Genomic DNA, 26,089 nt, shown 5'->3' on the forward strand with positions numbered 1-26,089 from the left:
GCCGTAATAACATCCTTGATACACCTGGGCATTGAGTCAAACAGAGCTTGGATGGGGTACAGGTACAGCTGCCCATGCAGCTTCAACACGATACCACAGTTCATCAAGAGTAGTGACTGGCGTATTGTGACGAGCCAGTTGCTCGGCCATCATTGACCCGACGTTTTCAGTTGGTGAGAGATCTGGAGAATGTGCTGGCCAGGGCAGCAGTCAAACATTTTCTGTATCCAGAAAGACCCATACAGGACCTGCAACATGCGGTTGTGCATTATCCTGCTGAAATGTAGGGTTTTGCATTGATCGAATGAAGGGTAGAGCCACGGGTCGTAACACATCTGAAATGTAACGTCCACTGTGCAAAGTGCTGTCAATATGAAAAAGAGCTGACCGAGATGTGTAACGAGTGGCACTGGGTGATACGCCAGTATGGCGATGACTAATACACACTTCCAAAGTTGTGTTCACCGCGATGTCGCCAATCATGGATGCAACCATCATGATGCTGTAAACAGAACATGGATTCATCCAAAAAAATGACCTTTTGCCATTTGTGCACCCAGGTTCGTCATTGAGTACACCATCGCAGGCCCTCCTGTCTTTGATGCAGCTTCAAGGGTAACCGCAGCCATGGTCTCTGAGCTGATAGTCCATGCTGCTGCAAACATCATCAAAATGTTCAAGCATGTGGTTGTTGTCTTGCAAACGTCCCCATCTGTTGTCTCAGGGATCGAGACGTGGCTGCACGATCCGTTACAGCCATGCAGATAAGATGCCTGTCATCTTGACTGCTAGTGGTACGAATCCATTGGGACCCAGCATGGCATTTGGTATTACCCTCCTGAACCCACCGATTTCATATTCTGCTAACAGTCATTGAATCTCAACCAATGCGAGCAGCAATGTCACAATAGGATAAACCGCAATCGCGATAGGGTACAATCCGACCTTTATCAAAGTCGGAAACGTGATGATACGCATTTCTCCTCCTTATACGAGGCATCATGACGTTTCACCAGGCAACGCCGGTCAACTGCTGTTTGTGTATGAAAAGTCGGTTGGATACTTTCCTCATGTCAGCATGTTGTAGGTGTCACCACCGACGCCAAACTTGTGTGAATGCTCTGAAAAGCTGATCATTTGCATATCACAGCACCTTTCTCCTGTTGGTTAAATTTCGTATCTGTGGCATGTCATCTTTGTGGTGTAGAAATTTTAATGGCTAGTAGTGTAATTTTCCTTATTTCACAAGAGGTTGTTAGGTGAAACTTAATCTGACTAAATTTTTTAAAACAGACTCTTCCGTCTACTGCCATCTTTTTCTTTTGAACTGTTCTCGCCAATTTTTTATCCTACACTTAAGAAATGGTTGTTAAATACATTGGCTACTTGTGTACTCTTGGTTAGGATGGTCTCATTCACTTTAACAGTAATACAACCTACCCCAGTGGTTACTTTTCCTGTTTCTCTTCTAACAACATTCCATATTGATTTGATTTTATTGCCAGAGTTGTTAATTTCTTCTTTAACATACATATTTCTTGATTTTCTTACAACTTGTATAATGTTATAATAATTTTTATAGTGTGAAACTACTACTGGATCTTTACTAGTTCTTGGTGTCTCATACAGGTTTCTTTTTCTTTCTGAAAACACTTTAATACCTGTACTAAACCAAAGTTTCTTTGAAAAGTGTGTGGTGTTACAATTAGTAATTTTCTTTGGGAAACAATGTTAAAAGAGGGGTATGAATTTATCAAGAGGTATGTTGCACTTATCACTAACACTTGGCTCATTATATACATCTCCCCAATTAACATTTCTTAAGCTTTCTCTGTAGTGCTGTATAGATACCAGGTTGAGCGACCTCACACTTTTACTTAATGGTTTCTGAACTGTACACCCTGTTAGGTTATGTAAGTTAATCAGTTGAGAATCATTGTCTGACAATCCATTTACCACAGGCAAAGCACGTGTTTGTTTTAGATCCTCTTTCTGTATAAATACATTATCTATTAGTGTGCTGCTGTCCTGAGCTATACGCATAGGGGAATTGATTACTGATTTTAAGTTATATGTTGTTAATAATAGTTCTGGTTAACTTTTCCTATCAGAATTACTTAGGAAATTTACATTTAAATCACCACAGATTAATAACTTCTTCTTTTTGTCTGACAGCATAATAGGGAGTCAAACTTTTTTATGAACAGCTCCCAGTCTCCTAATGGCTGTTGCTAATATCAATACTACATTATCTAGTTGAAGTTCACATGCACAAACCTCAAAGTGCTAATCAACACAAAATTTGCTTACTTCTACAGTTTTGCATTTATACCTTTGTTTTATGAAAATGGCAACTCCTCCTTTATCCATCCTAAATCTACTTGTGTAAGATGCTAAATTATACCCACTTACACTGACGCTATCCATGCCCACAGTTACATGGTGTTCAGACAGACAGTGTATGTCAATCTCGTTCATATTTTGGAGATCATCTAAACACACTAATAGCTCATCTACTTTATTTTTTGTTCCCCTGATATTTTAATGAAGTATGTTGATACTGCCCTCAGCTTTACCCCTATTAACTGCACGTGTGGTTTCTTATATTCTATTTATCTTGATTGTCATCTGTCTGGACTTTTGCTTCAACCTAAAAACCCTGTCTGCCTGGACCCATTAACCACAGGGATCATCCCCTTGTGTGACTGTGGACGCCTTACAGTTTCTTCTAATAGAGAAGCTAACTTACTTTCCCTCATCCTATTCAGGTGCGGGCCATGTGTAGTGTATCCACACCTACCAATAGCATTTACTGGAACACCACTTACGTGAGATTTTGCATGTGTCTGGAGCATCCTATTCTGCTCAGTGTTAACATGCCTTACAGCAGTGTTTACCCAGGGCTGATGATGGCGCTGAAAGACCTCCACAAACTCCACAAACCCCACATTTGTGTACTCGGTTTGTGCTCCTATTTTATCCATGTCACTTCTAATACTGTATCTTGGATTCATAGCCAGGCTGTTTCCTGCTCCCTCAACTATAATTACCTGATCTTCCTTCTCAAGGTCCCTGCATAGCTGACCTAAGTTTTCTATCTCCTGGCCAAGGCTTGGTTTCACAAAACTTGTGACCTGGTACCCTGCACCTAATTTGTCCTGAAGCTGCTGGCCCACACCCCTCCCATGACTGCTGCCTATAAGCAGAATTCTTCGTTTTGTATTCTGGTTTGATCCCAACCTGTCTTTTCTTTAACTTAATATTCTGCTTCAACCTACTTTCAACTATTCAACAAACATCAGGTTTTGACAGCAATAAGCTGCCAAATAAATATCTTATGGCTACAAACATCACAAAAAAGATTTACATTTGTGTTTGTAGCTTGTTTGCAATCACACCTTTCAGGTAATTTCAAATATTGTTCATGTCCAACAGACAAGCATACAGACATTTATTGATTAAAATATCTGTGGATAATTTATATTCCTGCTCTATACCATTGCACATAAGGTTATGGTAGCACATTCTACCATGGTATCCATTTCTAAAATTTCGTATTTTCAGGTTGTACCAAAATATTTTTTTAATGTAACTGAGCCCTGAAATAGCATATTAGCATAGTTTTTATAAGTTGTCACACAAGGTGTAACCAGTGTGGCTCATTAGCTTCAGTAATCTTTGTTCTATGTGGCATCAGATTGTTTTAGACTGTCACATGACCTTGCATCATTTTTTCACGTTCTGTAACATGTTTCCAAAATCTGACAGGATTTGTTGCATTTCTTACGCATGTAAATGATTCAAATCTGGAAAATTTATGTAATGAGATAATTGAACACACTCGACTTCTTGTCTCCAGAAGCTTTCTTGTTCTATGTGAGCATAGTGTAAATGTTCAGAAACATTTTGGATGAAGAAAAGGGCTGCTCACCGATGAAGATACAGAATTTTCCCATAATAATGCCCAAATCTTGCTTCGAATTTTTCTCCATGAGAAGTATCTCCTGCCCACGCTTACTTTAAATTCAGTCTCCAGCACTATTTGCTTATAGCTACAATTAACACTACTTTCCATTTTCCAGGTTCTCGAAGGTCCAGTGTTCAGTGGCTGCGTCAAAGAGGATCCAGAACTAGATTTAGGAGTTAATATAACTGACACTAAAGTAAGTTTCACATATGTATCAAGATTCTTGTAGAAGTTGGAGGTTTATTTTTAGTGTATATCAGTATGTGATAAGCTCCACATGCCTCCAATATAGTTTAAAGTGGAAAGCATGCTAGGTAAATCACACACTCATGGCAGGATAAAGTTTTGACAACTTGGTATTTCCCAGCAGTGCAGTGTACTGGTGAGAATCGTTAGTCTTCCATAAAGCCCATCTTACATGGAATAAGGTTTGCTGCAAATTTGCTTGGTGGTGATATTTACTGTTCACTTGCAAGGATTGCACACAACTACCTCACATGTCCAGGCTTTCACATGGTGTAAGATTTAGCAGAGACACGAGCAGGCTCACTGTCTGGATGAATGGCAAGGTGAACATATGGGCCAATCTTAAGTCTTTCTCAGACAATGGTATAGAAATTATTTGCTAAAAGAAATTTCGTTCTCATACATCTCATAGCTTCATTTGTCAGCTTCATGATGAACTTCCTGTCATTTCTTTAAATAATCATAGTTATTTAATACTTAAAGATTAAATAAATTACTGGAAGAAATTTGGAAGTTTTTAAATGCAAACTGTGGTCACAATGAATTTGCTTTTGGTACATGTTGCATATGAAGTGTGAAGTGTGGCTGACATTGAATTAGTCTTTAAACATCGTAGGATATCACTATCGTGGGGTCCAGCCCACTTGACTCTTACAGAGTGCCTAAAGGATGCTGCTTTCTCAGATAGCTATACAACAATTCAAGCAAGTCACATTAATGGTTCTTATTACACTAAAGTACATTGACAGTACTTAAGTTTGGTACAAGAGCATGTCACAAGCGATGGGCAACGCGCAAACAATCAGTATTCCTTTACTATATGCAATGTTCATGCAAGTTTGTCACACAGTTTGTGGATCACTGATAATGCCTATCATAGATGCTCTTTCCTAAGGTGTGGTTTCTGCTAGTGTCAGTCTTCTACTCTCCCTGAGGCTGGCAGGAATGGCACTTACACTCTCTTCATATAGAGGGTGCTCCTGTCGTGGTGTGGTCCTAGTCAGCGGGCTATTGTCTGACGTCATTTCACAGCCTTGTCTGCTCTTGCATTCTTCATCTTCGTGCCGGTGTTTTCCATTATGCTGGAACAACTATAATCAATCTTAAGAATATTTATAGGGTTTGGAACTAAAAGTGATATATGTTAATTGTTTTCATATTTCTCAAATAACTGAGACATAGAAATAATGTCTTTAAATAAGATTCAGTACTAATCAGTCACTATTGAAAATACATTGGGGTATTATGCCACAATTTTAACAGAAGTAGCTATTTATTTACCCCAGACCTCTTACTCTTTTTTTTTATCCAGAGAAATGTTATTAGTGCTTAGTTTTGAGTAAGATGTAACTTTTCTTGTTGGTATGTCAAAATCTGATTCTTTTGCCAAAACACAGCAGACTTGACAAACATTTATCTCACTAATATTCATATGCAGTTGAATCCTTACCAGTAACTTGAAACAGTGTAGTATTAAACTAAGAACTAAGGACCAGAAAGGTCAATACTTTATGAAAACGAAACATTCTCAGTATAAAAACAAACATATAATTTCTTCATTTATATTGCTGCAACAGCAATTCATGTTTCACCAACTATCGATGACACTTAAAAATTACATTATTTCATTGAAAAAATCTGCTTGAGATTTCGATAGAAATATTAATCATATGGCAAAATACTCTCCTCTTTGCATGCTATATCATTTGCCAAAATCTTGTTTAGACATCTGTAACCATGTATGAGTGATGAAGGATGTCATGGACATTTCAATTTGACTTTTTTACTAGTGCACAGGATTACAATGGAGAACTTTTTTCAGGATTGGTGATAGTGATATCCTCCAAAGTCTAGAGGCTAATTCAATGTCTTAGCTACATTTCATGCGCAACAATATGCGGCCTATCAGACATCAAATGCAAATTCATAGTGATCCTTATTCCCATTGAAAACTTTCCAAATTTCTTGCAGCAGTTTCTTTGATCTGAACAACTCACACAACGATGGCTATTTAATGAAAAGATAAGCAGTTCATCAAGAAGCTAATGAATGAAGTTATGAGATATGCAAGAATCAGTTTTTTACCTATTAGTTTCTCTAAAATAGTTTTAGAAAGATTGTAGATCATCTGATGGGTGCAGGATTTTCCATCGCCTCTCGAGTGTTGACTGGTTTCTTTGAGAGTTCACACCTTGTAGTCTGTGATGTTAGATGCCAAACAGGGTTCCTGATTGGTCAGCACAAATAGCATTCAGGGAAGTTTACAAGGAAAATAGTTCCTGAGCTATAATGGACAAGTGCACAGATAATGTATGGTGGCCACCTAGCAGATGATGGAGCCTGATAAGGAACTATGTGAGCCAGCAAGTAAACATACAGCAAAGCTTACTCTGTGTGAGATGGGCCTAAATGTAAGCTTTGGCATTGCTTTAGTGGCAACCATACAGAGCCGTGGAACATTGTGTTTATCAGGAGTGGGGACTTGCTTTTAAGATCTGTAACGGTTCAGACTTCTGTCTTGCTAGTATCAGGCAGTCTGTTCACAGTGGGTTATCTGAAGCACTCTTCTTTTACTGAGTGCTCTTAGCTTTATGGACTGAGGATCAGCTTGTATTAAAGACCTGCTAGGGCAATACCAAACTGCCTCTGCCCTGCTTACTTCAGCATGGTGTGGGGCTGGGTGGCTGTTGAAATGAACCTGTGGGCAACCTCTGTGGGACCTAGTCCATCACAGTTGTGTGAAACGTGCTTACGTAAGCAGGGCAGAGCCAGTTTGCTATTGCCGTAGCAGGTCTTTAATACAAGCTGATCCTCAGTCCATAAAGATAAGAGCACTCAGTAAAAGAAGAGTGCTTCAGATAACCCATTGTGAACCTCTGCCAAATACAGACCGCCTGATAGTAGCAAGACTCATCACTCTTCCTTAGAATGTGTTTCACATTGTTAAGAGAGGAAGGATCACTTTAGGAGGTGTCAGTGTTTTACATAAAGCCCTGTCATGAGTAGCGGGAACTACTCAGATTGTTAAACTACAGAAAGAGACCAAACAGCGCGGTCATTGGTCTCGTTGGAATAGGGAAGGAGGGGGAAGGAAGTTGGCTGTACCCTTTCAAAGGAACCATCCCAGCATTTGCCCGGAGCCACTTAGGGAAATCAGGCAAAAACCTAAATCAGGATGGCTGGACACGGGATTGAACTGTCATCCTCCCGAATGTGAGTCCAGTTTGTGAAAACAGATATTTACCATCAAAACTTGTGATGTTGGACTGCATAGAGAATTATCAAAACAGATCTAACTTCCACCCTCCATTCTAGCAATGTTGTTGTTTTTTGAAGTTATTTAATTATTGCAGCCTTGAAGAACTTAAAAGAGGATGGTAATGGTGTATTGTAAGTTTTGTATAAATGATTTTCTTTTGACATATGACCATGTGCAGACTTCGTCACCTACGTCAATCACAAAACAATTCAAAATTATTTAAATTCTTTTTAAAGTTGTCTCTGAATGGTTCTTGAACGAAACTGTAATTAAAACATCATCAATTGAGTCTTATGCGCAGAATTACGTCACTCAGTCCAATAGGTTTGCGCAAACTTTTTTCAATTTAGATGTCTTTTTTTTTTCTTCTCAGAAATTATATTAATGCAAGTTATCTGGTTTAATTAATATTAAAACCACACTGAATAAACTTTTAAGACTCAAACTCATGATGAACATTGTCAAAAATTAATAATCTTGTCAAATAAATCAGTTATACTCCATCCTTGATATAATTCTTCATAAATAAATTCTTGGAACACGTATTTAAACTTTTGTAGTATACACTAGTTTATTATATATTAAAAAGAATGATTCCAAGACTTACCAAGTGGGAAAGTGCCGGTAGACAGGCACAATAAAATAACACACAAACACACACACAAACACACACACAAAATTTCTAGCTTTCGCAACCAACGGTTGCTTCTTCAGGAAAGAGGGAAGGAGAGGGAAAGACGAAAGGATGTGGCTTTTAAGGGGGAGGGTGTAAGGAGTCATTCCAATCCTGGGAGCGGAAAGACTTACCTTACAGGGGAAAAAAAGGATAGGTATATTCTCGCTCGCGCACCCGCGCCCACACCCACACCCACACCCACACCCACACCCACACCCACACCCACACCCACACCCACACCCACACCCACACCCACACCCACACCCACACCCACACCCACACCCACACCCACACCCACCCACACACACACACACACACACACACACACACACACACACACACACACACACACACACACACACACACACACAAACACAAACACACACACACACACATATTTAAAGGCCTTATATCTGCAGAGCTAGTTGGCATATAAACTTGTACTACTGTAGTAGGCGTGGGCTTCGTGTCTATTTAGGGAACACCTAACCCATTTAGAGGAACACTATAGTTCCGAATCCTATGGCACAAGTCCAGGAAGTTGCAACCAAGCTTGTCACAGAACCTTTAAAGTCTCTGGTTCATCCATTTGACTCGGAATCAGGGGGCCATGATCAGCTCTGTGAATTATGTTGCAAATTGTAAACTTCATTGAAACTCTGTCTGCAAGACTGGTCTATTCAACTTTCTTTGCTAGTCGCTGGAATGATCAAAGTATGATCTCGGAGCCCAGACAGTAGGAATCATTTCTTCCAATGCGCGCCACAATCTGCAGCTGGTTGCATCCTGTTCCTTCAGCTGCTGCTGGAATAGCCTCTTCAACATACTGAATAGGACTCCCAGACTTATGCACTGAATGCATCTGGTATTTCTTCCTGTTTCTTGCTGCCATGTACCGTTCATCATACATTGGAACTACAGCCGATTAATAGGCCTTTACCCTTCTGTGTTTGCCTCCTCTTCACACAGGATGAAGCAGGTTTCCCAACAGATGAAGGGTTTCCACTGGCCCAGCTTTAGTTCCAGTGAAAGAAAATAGCTCAAACTTGTTGGTTAGAGTGTCAGTACAACACCTTGAGCCCAGGTTGTTTTCTGTCAGCCATTCACAGGTCACTCTAGATCTGCCATTGACATGTCATTCACCAGAAAGTGTGCAAGTGACAGATCCGGTACTTGACAAATCTGGTACTACCTACAGAGAAGAGGGTAGTATTTGAGGTACTTTTGGTACCTTTCGACATGACTCACGGGAGCTATTCTAATGCACTGATTTGCAGCAACTGCCAATCATTTGAGAATATTCAGGGTGGTTTCCAGTGGCTTACAAACATGAACTAACTCATCCCGTGTTCAAGGACAGCATTCACAGTGGGGCTGCATTGTGGTTTGTACAATGTTTTACAGGACAGTGAATGAGTAACTTTAAACTAAGCCTGCTGATTATCTTTTAACAGTTGAGCTAAAATTGCATCTAATTCCCTTTAAGAAGTGAAGCAGTTAGTACACAAAACAAAATTTCTATTAAGGAAACAGAAAAATCTATATTAAAAATTACTTATTTCCTGAAACATTATTAAGGTTATAGTCACTAACAAATTCAAAAATAGTGTTAATTTGGGTAAAATGTAGACAACATACATTCCTCGTGAAAGGGAAAACTAGGCATAACATAATATATTTGTTAAAATATGTGCTACAGTAACTAAATCACAGACCCAATTTACTACAAAGTAGCATATGCACATGGGAACGGTAACTTCTGGTAATTCTCAAAAATGGATGTTGATTTGCATTGATATACACTAAAATTGAGGGTGGATTGTTCTTTTCTTTCTCAAATCCTGATTTGCTACAAAATAAATTGTGATGGACTGGACAGTGCTACCCTACAGTCAGGGCCAGGCATGTGATTCTGTGGAAGTTTTAGCTTAGGACTGTCTTCAGATGTTCTTACAGCATTTGGGTAGCTAAATAGCATCACTGTCAACTTTGGTATGCAGGAAGAATTCCTCGATTGGTGAACAGAAAACCATAACCTTTAAACATTTAACCCTCAATGTGCATATTGTCACTGTACTAGCTACGAATATGAAATTGCAGTGCCTGTTTTGTCAAGAAGTATAATGTGATGTTCCTTCAGTAGGGCATGCATGTCTCAAGGAACAAGCACTGCAGTGACTACAGCTTCTATGAAAAACATGAAATCTACTCACAGTTGCAAGTACAAAACACTTCCAGGATTATAAGGGAATGATGACAATCAAAATTTGTTCCAGACTGGAACTCTAACCTGAATTTCCCAATTTATATGAGTGGTTGCCTTAACTGTATTGGGTAACTGAACGTGACTCATGGCCACATCCAAACTTCCATACATAGAGTGATTAATATTCACAACTGCAAATAAATTTCATATCGTTCATAGCAGCTGTAATCACCCTTATGACTGTTTCTTTGGACATGTATGTGTGACTTACAAATAAAATGTCTCCCCTGTACAGAAATCACATTAATGGGGTATTAGAGTACAGCTGCAACATGTGGAAGATGACTTACAGGAGTGTGGGTCTGCCCATCAGATAGCCGATGTCATTAAGGCAACCATTCTTCTAAAGTGTGAAACATGGGTTTGGGTCCTGGTCTGCCACAAATTTTCATTCTCATCATTTTATTATACACGTGGAATTGTTCATATTTACATCTATGAATACATTTCATGACTGTGCAAGCTAAACAATCTAACATTGTAAAATAACATTTCTTTGTTACATCACACATCAGTGTACCTTCATGATATTAACTGTATTGATATGAATTGAAAATATGTGATGAGCAGAAGAACTGTTAAGGCACAATAATATCAGTGAAGAAAGCCTCAGACATGTGGAACTCTAGTGTAATGAGTGTTGTGAGTGATGACAGTATAATAAGTGTTGTGAATGATGAAAATTTAGAATGAGCGTTCTAGCTGCTGTGATTATGGTTGCACACCACCTGTAGAATATTTCATAACAAGTGAAAATTTGTGCCACACTGGGTCACAAAACTGGATTTCCTACAGGTTGCAAATTAACCACATTGGCTGTCCAAGCATACCTCTAGGAGCAGGTCAAACCTCCATTTGTCATGGTGTCTTAAACTCCCTTGTGCTTGTACTGTCTTACTGTGATAGACACTCAGGATGAGACACTGCTTTCTCTTGTTATTGTCTTTCTTCCTGGAGACATGTTCGGGTAGCCAAAGTGGTAGGGTGAACATTTGTGACAAGGGAAATGTGGGTTGGAGTCTCAATCCAGTACAAGTTTTCATTTGTTCTGAAATATTCTACAGCTAATGCAGCATAAATCACAATTTGTGAGTTCATTCTCAACTGAAAACAGCAGGGTCTCACAATGCACTACAGTGATGAAAATTTGTCAGAGAAAAAATTTCAAACTGTTTTCTTGCTTTCCCTGACTGATTGCTGTAACCATTATGTTATCCTAATGTGTCTCGAACTTTCATTCTCACTGGTTTCTGAACATTAAATCAGTGATATTTGACATAATTGCATCTTTGTTGAGTGCATCAGCATTGACTTGATTCAGCATTGATGAACTTAATTCAATCTATTAATTTCCATTGCAGCAAGCGAAGTCAGTCCTCCATCATTGGAATGCCAAACCACATATGTTTGTTCATAAGTAGTAGATTGAAAACAAGTGACAGCTTAAGTTTTAGTTGACCTAATGGTTAAGGCAACTCTTCATGAAAGGCAGAAAATCGAATTTTGAGGCCTAGACTCTCAAAACACCAAACTGGGTGTCTGGTTCCTGTTCATTGTTGATGTCTCTGTGATCTGGACCCAGGGCCAAGGCATCCTATACACTTTGAAATCCAAATTTCTCCCAGCGTATAAAATGGTCAAATAAGTTAGGGGAACATAGTCAGGTAATGGCTTCGACAACTGTCAATATCCCAACAGATATGCGCCTTATCAATTTTGAGGCTCCAACATAATAGAGCACTGTGCAAGAAATTGGAAACCTTAGGATGCAGAGTATATGCTAAAAGGTAAAACAAATCTCTTGAGTTGTGATGGGAAGACCTTTGTTACCTATTATTGTCAATCTGTTCATAAGGGACTTAGAGAAATGTGCACTGCAGTCAGCTGCATTGAAACTTGTGTATTTGTTCAGATATGTAGATGGTACTTTTGTTGTATGGCTTCATGGAGGCCTGAATTTAAATGCTCTTTAGACCACTTGAATTCAAATGTTTTGAATATTTGCTTCACGACTGAGGTGAAAAAGAATGGTTGCCTTCCCATCAGTGATCAGATGTCGAGAAGGGAGGTTGATGGTACTTTGGGACATGACATTTATAGAAAGCCAGCTCACCGTGATTTGTATCCTCAGGCTGATAGTTGCCACTATGCAGGTCCGTGTGAAGGGGCACTTCATATCTTGGTTCATTGGGCTCACATCATCGCAAACTGTGAAAGTTACTCAGCTCAGTTAGCTCACAACGATGCCACTTTGCATAGAGATGGTTGTTTTAAAAGACAGATCAGACATGCATTGCTCTATTGACCTATCATATATCAAATGAATGAAGATGATGATGTGGAGGCACCAAAATCTGTTGCATTTTAGTCATAGGCAGGTAGCATTTATGACAGAATTGTTTGTATTCTGTGAAAACATGAAGTGAAATGTATTTTTTGATAACCATCCAAGATTAAGATCCATAAAGGATGATCTTGGTTTGCATAACAAGGGTGTCTACCATATCCTTTGCTGTTGTGGCATGTCATAGTCTTGCCAGACTGTCAGAACCATGGAGAACATAGTGAATGTGTCAAACACACTTACAACAATGGAACAAAATTGCTATTGCAACATTATCCTATCACAAATTCTAGCATGCTATCCCAGTTATTCAGGAAGTAGTTGAGATTAAATTAGCGAGTGGCTATATAAAAAGACATGGAGGTTTTAGCATAAATACTGCTTGGAATTGTGCTTTCTCCCTGATCAAACAACAGTAGACGTGTGTGCGTGCGTGCGTGCGTGCGTGCGTGCGTGCGTGTGTGTGTGTGTGTGTGTGTGTGTGTGTGTGTGTGTGTGTGTGTGTGTGTGTGTGTGTGTGCGTGCGCGTGCACGTGCGAATTTTTAAAGTCTTCAGAGTGAGAAATTTCTGTGACCTCACATACAGTGCTACAAGAACATACCTTGGCTGCCTGTGTCCATGTATCCGCTAATAGATTTTGTTTATATGGGAGGGGGGCAGGAGGACATGTCTTGCTACTTTTATTTCTCTGTGTTCCATTTGTACGGTGTATGATGCTACCAGTGGGTGTGGAAAGTCAAAAGGTCTCACAAAATGAATTAAAAATACCAAATGTCATTATAATGGAATGATGTATGTATTTTTCTAACAATGAATTTTCACCAACTGACGTTGTTGTTGTTGTTGTTATAATAGCAGCAGCAGCAGCAGTACTGATGTATAGGATAGTGAGAAATGCTGAAAAGAAGTATGAATTCAAGTAACATATAGTGGAAGTGATTTATTGTCAGTTGTTTACATAATGTTCCATTTACAATATACATTCCCTGCTAATTTTGATACATTTTGTCAGTAAGAAATCTTAGGCAAGTGACCAGTTATATGTAAGTGTTAGTATATAGTTTCCATTATTTGTTGTAAGGTCAAACTGAATTTGTAAATTGAAACTACCACCAATTGTTCCAGGAAGCAGCAACAAGAGGAAATTCTTCAGATATTACACGGTAAAAGATTCATTATTTTACTGATGCATTTGCTTTACATTGTAAGGTCGGGTCTTCATGCTTTCTTCCACATCTATCCATAATGTCCTGTAGAAATTCTCACTGCTTGTGGTGGCACAGTGGGGAAGATGCGAGAATGGTTCCTGTGAGAAAAACATGGACAGTTTCCTCCCCATTTGCCCCCATTCTTAGCTTGTATTTCTGCTGTAGTGACATTTTTGTTGACAGGGCACTGAATTGTAATTGTGCCCCTATAGATATTCACTTCACGTGTAACATTACTTTGTGCATGGAAAATACATATTGAGTAATGTTTAAAAAATTTTAATATCGCTATTAATTTTCTCCACTACAAGCATATCCTTGCTGTAATTCTTTCTTGTGATCTATGTTTTCCTTCTCCAGCTCACCATGTTTGTTACTTCCCTACCAGTCATCGAACAGCCAAATATTTTACCTTCTTGCTTTTCCATTTCCTTTATCTATCCATCAATAATGATCTTTGTGCTCTCATTTTCCCTTAAATATGCCTAATCTACGTTTTCTCTCCAATTTTCTTCAGTTTCAGTAATTAGCTGTCTCCTGCAAATCTTCTTAGCAGCTTTTAAATTGTTGCTGTGTGCAAGGGTTCATTAACCAATTCTTGTTTAAGACCAATTCTATTTAATCTCATTCTTGAACATAAATCAAACAATGGAAAACCCAGGATGGAATGTAACAGTATTATGAGAAGGAAAGTTGCTACTCACCATATAGTATAATGTTGTTATATTCTTGAACATACATGTTTAATATCTCCTCGTATAATGTTCCTCAGATATTTGCACCCCTCACCCCATCTTGTCACATGCAATGATCAGTACTCGTGGTTGGGTTGCTTGTCATCCGCCATGGCTGGTTCTTAACTGCTCTCGCCACCGGAAGACTCTTCAAACTCTAAGTTTGACAAATGTCAGTTCTCTGTACTGACAAATCATGGAACCTGAGGCAGCTGCTAGTCTATATAATTTATGAAATTCTTACTAAGGGCACCCTCACATGTGTCATCCCATTTTTATCTTTTCCATTTTTCCCTTTAGCAAACAGAAGATTCCACACAGTATGCATCATCAATAGTTTCTTGATTCTGAAATCAGTATTGCAGCCAAATATCCTGTTATTCTTTGCAAATGCAGGCTGTGTCATTGATAACTTTTAGTTTTATTTCTGTAATATACCTTTATTTAAATGGTACATCACAGTATTGTTGAATGTATCTTAGATCTCATTGCAATGATTTTCACATCAAACCATTCCCCAAAGACTCTAATGTTCACTGTATGTCTTCAAGTTGTTTTCATTGTTTGTTAAGATGATCACATTGTCTGCAGATATCTAACACCCATTAATCCTGTGCTCACAAACACTTTTTCATATTCATCTACATTATTAGAGCTACATTATTCCTCTGCAATTCATGCAAGTGTTTGACAAATGATTCATACGACCACTTTCAAACTATTTCTTGACTGTTCCACACTAGAATAGCACATGGGGAAAGATGAGCACATAAATCTTTCCATGTGCTGTCTGATTTCTCTTACTTTGTTATAATAATTTCTTCTTGTGTTGGTGAGAATCAACAAAATGTTGTGGCATTGAGAGGATAAAGTGGGAGACAAATTTCATGAAAAGATCTCGTTACAATGAAAAATGACTTTGTCTTAATGATTTCCAGCCCAAGTAGTGTATCACATCTGTGTCACTCTCTCGCCCCCACTTTTTTTAATATACACAGAATGAGCTTCTCCTCTTCGAGTTTTATGTTCTCCAACTATCATATCTCGTAAGAATCTTGTACTGTACAGGGACATTCCAGATGAGGACAGACAAGAAAACTGTAGACAGTATCTTTAGTAGATAAATATGTTGCATCCTGTGAGTGTTCAGAAAATAAAATGCAGTTTTTTATTTACCTTCCCCATGTTTTCTGTATGGTGATTCCAGCTTAAGTTGTTTTCTTTAAATTTGTGTGATTTCTTGTGTTACCAAAATTTAATGAAATTTTTTATACCCTTATGGAGCACCTCACTGTTTGTTGCTAAGCACCAATTACCACCAGGGTGTATACGACCCAGGACAACCGGGAGATCTGGGAAAAACCTGGGAACTTTTTCATCGGGGAGAAAACCGGGAAAAACCCGGGATTTTTTTTAGAATTCCTGGAATTTTTTATTGTTTTGGTTTTCAGTTAAATTTTTGAAATTTTGACTGTTAAGAACAGATACATTTCTAACAAGGGATATTACTGTATCCCACTACTGCAGAATAATACTTCAACAATAAAACATAAACGAGAGCAAAAAGGAAAATGAATTGCAAAGGAAATGCGCCATATACAACGACGACAGGCAGTGTTCATGCCAGCGTCTGCCAATTGGAAATGTGTCAACGAGTTTAGGAAGACTATGCAGTGTTTCATAACAACAAATTGCCTCCATTGAGCATGAAGTCGTAACTGTTTATATTCGATTTGTTTTAGCAGTTACGCACGGGCTCATGTGCATGCGCAGTTGAGTCACGTTTGAGTAGGAGATTCTCCCGCTTCTGGCAACAGGAAGTGGCTGTTGGCTGTGCAAGCAGTCGCAGCGAGCAACTATATGCTACCAGGAAAAGGGGGTCCCAAATTCATATTCTCGTGGGGAAAAAACTTGTTTCACAAAGCGCATAGCATCCAGCTCACGTTGGTCTATCGATTATTTATATGATTTTGAAACGCATCCCTGTTGGTCTTTGAACATTTTTGAATACGTTTTAAGTTGGTTTCTAAATGAATCATAAGTTGATTTTTGAATGCGTGCATTTGCGAATGATCAGTATTGTAATAACTAGAGAAATCCATAGATTCAGCCTACCAGAGTGGAAATGAACGACTGACAGGAATAACAGGTGAGAAAGATTATGTATCCAAGGAAACGAAATTTTGACAGAAAATTGTTGGCCAGATTGCTAAACCAGTAAGGACCAGTAGTACAGCCCCGCCTAGCAGCCGCGTAAGTTCTATTCTGGGAGTAATGTGGAAAAGTGTTGTTCAAACACGTAATAATGCCTAACAAGAAAATAATCGCAGGATAACTAAACCAGTGATTCTGGCAGGGTTAGTGAAGTTAATCGGCGAACAAATTTTGACAGTGGCAGCAATAGCTACAGAATTCGACGACAAAAAATAGTTCAAATGGCTCTGAGCACTATGGGACTTAACATCTGAGGTCATCAGTCCCCTAGAACTTGGAACTACTTAAGCCTAATAACTAACCTAAGGACGTCTCACACATCCATGCCCGAGGTAGGATTTGAACCTGCGACCATAGCGGTCTCGCGGTTCCAGACTGTAGCGCATAGAACTGCTCGGCCACACTGGCCGGCCTTGATGATGACAAGATTGTTTGTTAGAACAAGGAAGGAGAATAAACGGGGACTTCACGCAAATTATGGAAGAATAAGACGATTCCAAATTTACATAAACATTTCGTAATACTAGTTTTCGATCTCATGCTTGAGAAGCTGGTGCGTATGAATGAAATGTGAAACATTTCCAAACATAAAGCTTTTTGCTTGTTGTGGGCCTAATAGGCATTTAGTATTGGTACTTCATGGATTATATTCTGTCGTGTTATAAAAATGTCCATTTATGCCAAAACAGTCTTGTTTATTTGGTGTGTTAAAAAATTGCTGCCATATTAGAAAGTCCTATTTTGTTTTATCTAGCAGACAGTGACAAAAGAGATGTAATTAGATCAAGAAAACACAGCAGTCTTGGGTATTATCTGTATTAACAGCTTTTTCAGTATTAGATAACGACATTTCGATTTTTCATGTAGCAAAACATTTGACGACCTTTGATGACATAATAGACTCTTTCGCAGAAAGGAAAGCACGTCATGTAAAGCTGTAGCAAGATTAGAGAGTAAAAAATGCTGGGAGCTAAGGTTTGAAGAAACGTGTAATTTCTTGCTTATCTGTCGTTGGTATTGGTTTTATATATCCTATATTTAATTTTATGTCACACAAAACAGCAAGTTATTAACTGATAGGCAATAAAGAGTTCAGATTTTCTGAAGAGTTCTTGTTCTCTCAATTACAAATAATCTCATCCGCTATTAACTGCGAGACTTTTGTAAAGCGGGGCAGGCTGTCAAATCGGCTCACTGGGAGCAGGAGAGGCACCACAGGACATTTCAGTTTCCACTCTCCTGAATATAGTTTGGACGTGCGGCAGAAAAACGCCGTAAGGAGAGGCGTGGCACTGCACTTTGGCATACTTAAGACCAAATAATATGTCTTACATTTCCTCGAATACATATGTTTTTTGTTTCAGATTTTCAGAAAGATGTGCTCTACAAGATGAACATATTTTGAAAATTCGATTTTTTTTGTATTGACCCTGTTCTCAAATGTCGTAGATAGAGGACTGGTGCGCAGAGCAGTCTGAGCTATAGTGGGTACTCTCCACGTGACCCGTGTTTACATTTAATGATTTTGCTGTTTCCCCTTCGTTTACTCTCACATCAAATGAAAGAAAACGGTTATCTGTGGCCGGGAGATAAGTGAATTAAAATACATTCACGTAAATACAGAAGGCTAAAATATGTCATTAGTTGCAGATTTTATTTCCACCTTTCTGACAGTCAAGCATTAATCGCCTTGCAGAACCATGAAGTTATTTTTGTCTGTTTACTGAATAAATTTGACTTTTGTTAACGTTCTCCGCAGAGGCAGTCAATGTATGTGAAACAATATGTTTAATTTCACAGTACTGGCTAGTTTCAACTGTTTGCTGCATTTCAAGTGCACGTTTTAATCTTCTAGGATGTATGGCATTATGCCATAATAAAGAACGAAACATGATATAATACAGTACTGGTGCTCCAAGAAAATTTACTTTCCGAAAACCACACTGAAAAGCTTAATATCAGGTCGAGTTGTACTTCATTGAGAATCTGGACGTACTAATGTGCACTTTAAGTGTGCATTTTAAATGTGCACATTTTAGTATGGCTCATAAAATTCCAATGCTCTTGGAGTATTCTCGGATGTCTTGTTTCCTTTATGACATAATGTATGACCTCTGCCACACACCGTCAGGTGGCTTGCAGAGTATGGATGTAGATGTAGATCTTTCAATGTTTTACATGTACTTACATAGGGGCTTCCTACGTCACGGTAGCTGCGCAGGCACGGTGTCGCCTGTTATCTGGCGCTCTCTGGCAACTGCTGAAACGAACCTATTTCTAACAGGTCGCGGGAAAATATTGCGAATGGTGGTTTGAAAGGCGTTACTTTCAAAGTAAATATCCTTTTACGTAAGTTAAACTATGTGCGAGAATGTACCATGAATTTCTTAAATCACAGAACGTTTGACTCTCATTTAAAAATCAACTCTTTGATGACAAGCCATTTAGAAGAATTTCGAACCCTGAAGATCAGACTTTTATGTCATTATTAATAATTTTACTGGCACATTTGAGTGATATATCTTAAAGTATAACACGCACAAGCAAAATCAACAGGATATGCAAAAGCTTAGTTTCTCTTGCAGCTTGAGACCAATATTATATGTGAAAGCTTTGCTTTTCTTGTAGCAACACTATGAAAATTAGTTTAAACTATTAACTTTCCCTGTTTGTGTGTTCGTGCTACTTAACAGTGGTGATGCTGTAGTCTGACTACAACAAGTGTCCTATGCTCTGAATATCCGCTGTCATCGGCTGGCGAGATCACATGACACGAGCTATGAACGGCTTAGAAAAGCGCATCAAAATCTCGATTTCAATGATTCGGAAAGTAACATGTGGTGTTTGGTGGAATTCCAATGTATGCTTTTGTAAGAAGAAAATAAGCAGCGTACATGTTGCTGCACATCAAAGATATTTCCAGAACATGTCTTTTTCCCTGAGTTTCTTTTTCTAAAGTGATGGGAAATTGTGCACCCGTGTATAAAACCATAATCATTCAAAGTATTGTTAAGGTAAAATATACTGTCACCCAGGAGAAAGTGTATTTTTAACCGGGAAATCCGGGAATTTTTTTTCCTTGTCCACGTATACAACCTGACCACTTTTTTGTGCCAATTAGATATCTTGTCTATATTTTTATGCGGTTCATTTTGTTGCTCTTTTGACTACCAAATGGTAAACTATGACAAAATCCGAAACAATCTAGGAGGATTGCTCACTTTTTCACCTAACTCATTCATCCACAAGGACAACTGAGCCTGTAAAACTTCCTTGGTAATCCCGTACATCACTTTAGTTCCACTAGATGAATTCTGATCAGTTACTCTGAACTGTGACCTTTCTAATAGGAAATAACAAATAAGTTTCACAACTGAAATGATATTCTGACACTTATGAGGAATGGTTTCAAAAGCCTTTTGGAAATCTTGAAATGTGGAATCAACTTGAAATCCTCTGTCGATGCCTCTCATCAATTCATGTGAATAAAAAGGCAGTTGTGTTTCACAGTAATATTTTGTGACTTCTTGCTGGTTATGTGTCAGTAGATCATTTTCATTGAGGTATTTGTATCAAGTTGAAACACGAGTATGTTCCAAAATCTTGCTACAAATTGGTGTATATGATAAGGATCTGTAATTCAGTGGATTACTTCTATTTCCTTTCTTGTGTATTGGTGTGAATTGCGCAGCTTTGCAGTATTTAGGTATGCATCTTTCATCAAACAAATGGCTTTATATTATTACTGAAAATTGAGCTATTTCATCAACATACAAGACTACTTTCATTTATTAAATGAGTTAAGTTACATAGACATGGTGTCTGTTCTTTTGGACATCCGTGTCCAAAAGTACAAACGCCATACCTATGTAGTGTATATGCCTGATGGCATATCAATATTTTAGAGTGGATGCACAGTAATGTCCAACCTCTCCTGGGAATAGAGTAGGACTGTGAACAAAGAGGATTAATGGAAAAGGGACACCATAGTGTGTGGCATATAGAGATTTGGGTTGGATGGGGATGTGCTCGGATAGCTGTGGTGGTTAAAAGGTGACCACTGGAGGAAAGTGGGAAATGCTTTGACTCCCAGCCCAGCACAAATTTTCATTTAAAATTTTTTGAAACATGGTTTTAGGAAGTTTCAGTGGTCATAAAATACAATTAAAAACATTAAAAAAATAGATTATGTGAGCCATGTTTGCCTAGTCACACACTTGGAAATTTTAGACGGTTTATAGGACTGAGGATAAAAATTATTAAGATACATGGTAAGATCAGTTTTAATAAGAAATATCCTGCAAATATCAAGATTAATTTGAAATCTAACTCTCCTGTTACTACGTTTGTTGAGCAGAGCAGCAAGTTATTTTTGATCAAATCTGATCGCTTACTTTAAAAGAAAAGTTTAATTCATGAAATGCATAAATTACATCTTTTATTAAGCTGTCAACTTTTGCATTTTGTTTTCAATATTTCTTTTATGGTACCCAAAAGCTTAACTGGTTACATGAGATAATTACAGACAAACAACATAAGAAATTAGATCTGTTAGTTACTCAACAGCTAAAATTGTTTCTAAATGTGCTAATAATGTGCACAAGTTCTTCCCCAGGATCTCAAACATTATGAGGATTCAGAGTACTGTTGCTGAAAATGCATTACTGAATGTCTGAAATATAACGCCCCCTCTTAAAAATACAAATGTTAAACATCTTTTTGCAGACATTAAAACAGCTATTAAATAAGCAAAATGTAAGAAATTGGAGATCTACAAGATAGGATTAAAAACTGAAGTCTTCTTTGTAAGGGAAGAACAAAACAAAATATGCAATGTGCCATGAATCTAAAATACTTCAAAGCATTAGTAGTAAACTGATTGAAAATTTTTCAGTAATAATAAAAGCAAATGAAGATAATACTTTAATTATTGTAAATGGAGATTACATCTCTATAACTGTAGACTTCTTAAATGTAACTAGTATCACAGAAATCAATAAGAACCTGACTCTCAAATTTCAGACAAATTTAAAAAAGCTTTTCGATGCTGTCTTTCTGTTCTTACCAAACGAAAAAGGCTTTTCTTAATGTCATGAATCCCCAATAACCAAAATTAAGATCACAGATTAAGTTCATATGCCATATTAATCCCATATGGACAATAAGAATTGCCCATCCCACAAACTGAATAGAAAACTAAGTAATATGTTAAAACTTTTTATCTTCTTGAAGAAAATTTTGGCATGAACAGACTTTTGAGTTGGTGGAACAGATCAAGAATTTCAATATTCCAGATGGTGGTAAATTTGTAACACTAAATATTAAGTCTCTCTGCTAATATAGCAGTTGCCAAAACTATTGATGTTATGAAATGCGGTTTGGTTAGGCACAAAATTATTAATCTAGGATAAAATGCAGTGTCAGATGCATTACATAAAAACACATTATCCATAAATTATTGCTCTTTTAAGGAAAAATATATTTTCAGAGTGATGGTCTTGCTATGTGAAATGCCTTAGCAGGCACAATCGCCAATATATTCATAAATTATGTGGAAGCATACATATTTTTTAAAAGAACACACACATCACTGATAAAGTCATTTCCTTCAAAAGATACATTAGCATAGTCTTTTATTATATAAATGCTCAATAGATGAAATAGATTAAATAACTACCACATAAAACACTATTTATGCAAAACTTATTTTAAAAGTTGAACATGAGGTGTTTGCAATGGACATAGAAACTTACAACTGATGGTGTTATTAATGCCACTTGCTGCCATACCTTGAAATACAGAAAAGCATACTTCCAGACCATGATTCACAAAATCTTGAAACTTCCTTTAAAATCAGATGTCTTTCAGAAAGAGTTCAGTCTTCTTAAACAGATCACAGAGACCAATGATTATAAAACTGACAATATTGTTTCTTCATTTACAAAATTACAGAAGTCTAATCATAATTTGCTTCCATCTAATGATAATAATAAATAAAATGTACTTAAATGACTTACTTAGCCAGCATATTCGGTAAAATGAATAAATTATTTAATAATAATGAGTTATCCATACCCTTTACAACTAACAATTCATTGCACATTGAATTTAGGCATACCTGTGGGAACCATGACAATATGTACGTAGACTCTGGAGTGTGTGTATTAAATACTTTGTGATAACTGTGATGATTTGTACATTGGACAAACAGTTGGACAAACAGCAAGGAATTTTCAAATCAGATTCCACGAGCACACATCAGGAACTGCAAGCAGTAGATCTATTTAGACCAGCACATTGCATACAACAGTTATTGCATTGAATCTATTGCCAGTAACCTAAAAATACTATGCAACATCCCCATAGGCCTACAGTTTAATATTTCAGAAGAATTAAAAATTTACATTCACCATAAAAAGAAACCATTATCTTTGTTTAACTATCAGATTTCATGGAGACATTATTTTTTGATCTCTTTGATGATTTATTCTGAATTGCATGTTCCTCTGTTTTTATTACTATAATAGACTTAACTTACAAAAAGCTGAGTTAGACATGACAAAAATGTTTGTAGCATTCTCATTCACCATATAATATTGTTAATTATGCCTTTAACTTGTTGCTCAAGTTACAGCTCACTTCAGTTAGAGTTTTCATATATTGAAATTAATAATATACTGTTTTAGTCTTTTGTTAGTACTTGCCTGTTTACAAAAACATCTGTATTCTTTGTCATAACTAATGGAGTGGCAGTACTCGAGCTGAAACCAAGCTATAGAAATCATTTTGCTCATTAATTGTTGGCATTTGAAAGAAAAAGTAAGATGACAATATTATTTTTCATATACAATGATGTATGTAGTCGAAGTCAAAGTTTCAGTGACTGGTGAAAGATTCTGTATTCTGCGATTGAGGATAGGAACACCTCAATGTATACATCATTCACCTAGTTTCCAGTGACCTTTGCATTGAGCTGTCTTTAGTTTTCACATGTTTTGTGCAAGTCCCTACTGAGGACACTTTATGACTAGATGTATTGTCATTGATATAATGATTATTGTTCCTGTTGCACCTAATGAGTCTGTTATTTATACTGTGTGTAAATATATCATGATACACATATTGCTCTGAATAAATTTGTAGTGATAGGCCACTATTTATCACAAACGGAATCTTATATGTGTTACATTCAAGTCCCCTCACAGGGTATCTAATGCCTAATTTTAATGTCCACAGCTTATTGTTTGACAGTTCTTGTGTAATTCCTTTGTATTTCTTAGCATCGATGGTACTGTTCGTATTGTATTAAGTGTACTTAGTACCTTTTCTGTATATAATAATCATTATGTTCAAAATCAAAAAATTGTGTCATACTTTTGTATCTTTGACATGAAATTGAAACACATCGATTTTCATACCATTACTATGGTTAAGGGATGGCCGTCTAAGCACTGTTTGCATAACATATATTATGCACAAATCCCCATAGAGGGCACTTTGGGTCTAATTTGAATGTTAATGGTTTATGCCTTTATTACACTTCATGTGATCTTTTAATATATTCAATGCAAGGCTATTTTTATAATCATATGACTATATCTATGATCTAAATATTTTATACTAAAATTGTTTTTTTAATGGCACCATATTTGATGTTCGTAGAATACCAATGATGTATTGCTGGAGATAGTGGCTGGAGCTCTTGCTATTTATATTATGGCAGCTGTACGTCATGCAGCAGTCAATCCTCACACGAACCGAGGTAGTCTGTGCTCCATGCCACCAGCTCCAGTAGTCAGCAGTTTCTTCCCTTTTTACTTATATTGCAGTTACATACTTTCTAATGGTTGTGTATATCTACACTTGTTCTGTGATGGATTTCATGTTACTCCACTTACAGAGGATATAATGGTCTGAGGATGATCAGATATTGATCTAAACTAGTCGGTTTTTAAAATAAAATATTTTATGCGATCTAGAGTTAGTTACGTGTTCCATTGATCAGTAGCTCGGAAAACCATTATGATGTGGAAATTGTCAAATGCACACAGGAAACAAGATTGTTTTTATTGTGTTTTTAACAAATTACATATGATGCCATTAAGTTAATTAAATGCACCAATACAGCAAAAGATCTGACAACTCTTTTGCCAAGTACAACTGATTCAAGGTGCTCTGATATGCTGAGAACAGCTACTTTCAAATTACTTGTGTTGGGGGCTAGTCTTGTTTCCAATTCTCAAATATTTACTGCATGTTCTCTTGTGAAAAAAGTTTTGGAAAACTGTGTTTAGCAACTCCACGTTAGTGGTACTGTCATCAGTAACATTATCACTGCTATCATGAAGTGAATATATTGATTATATATTACCACTGGTATGCTTTATATATTACCAGAATCTTTTTGGAGTTTCTTACAGATTTTGAGACAGCATTTCATTTTGGAAATTTAAAAAAAGCATCTTGCATTGAAGTCATTGCAAACTTTCTCGCATCTGTACAAGATTGCTCTTACCTGTTTCGTGTTCTATGCGAATCTCTTCTCTTCTTGTGTTAAGTTATTTGGTAGGAAACTTCCAATTGTCATCAACACTATTTCTTTGAATTTAAGCCATATCTGGTCTAAGCACACATAGTATGTAAGGAATGGAGACTGTTTAATAGGAATGTGACGAATTTCTATCTGCTACCTCAAGTAGATATACTTTGCATTTGTTTTTGGAATATTTGAATGTTATGGTTTTCAGTCTTGGTACAGTGCCGTAGTGTTCACTAACTCCTCTGTCATGACACTTCAAATTTGGTCAGGATAATTTTTTGTTAAGAGTTCTAGTATATTGTTATAGCCGTTTATACTTCATGTGGGCCCCTGATACAATTGTTCAAAATAATTTTCAGAGAAAGCAGTTAGTACAATTTTGGATGCTGTTTTATGCCTATTGCCAACTTTAGACACGCATTTTTGTCAACATACTGAGAGTAAAGTGAAGTCTCCACCAACTATAACTGTATGAGTGAGGTACTTATTGAAAATTAGATTCTGAGTTTTCTTGAACCTTTCAGCAACTCTAAAAAGCTAAACTAAACTAAACTAAACTCCATCTGAAGAGGCCCAAGATGGTCCAGTGGCACTGACCAACTGTTGTCTCATCGTCAGCTGATAGGAGTCACTAT

At 37.3% G+C, this 26,089-nt stretch overlaps 1 protein-coding gene across 5 annotated transcripts in view; it reads left to right on the plus strand.

Moving 5' to 3' along the window:
• The window catches only part of LOC126295302 (uncharacterized), a 217,997-nt gene that overhangs the window by 158,922 nt on the left and 32,986 nt on the right, over positions 1 to 26,089 (plus strand). For all 5 annotated transcript variants that reach the window (XM_049987745.1, XM_049987741.1, XM_049987740.1 and 2 more), the window contains 2 exons: positions 4,083 to 4,163; positions 13,885 to 13,922. In XM_049987745.1, coding sequence (XP_049843702.1) covers positions 4,083 to 4,163; positions 13,885 to 13,922 — 119 coding nt within the window. The remainder of the gene's footprint in view (positions 1 to 4,082; positions 4,164 to 13,884; positions 13,923 to 26,089) is intronic.

Source organism: Schistocerca gregaria, chromosome 11, assembly GCF_023897955.1.
Source record: "Schistocerca gregaria isolate iqSchGreg1 chromosome 11, iqSchGreg1.2, whole genome shotgun sequence".
Taxonomy (NCBI): domain Eukaryota; kingdom Metazoa; phylum Arthropoda; class Insecta; order Orthoptera; family Acrididae; genus Schistocerca; species Schistocerca gregaria.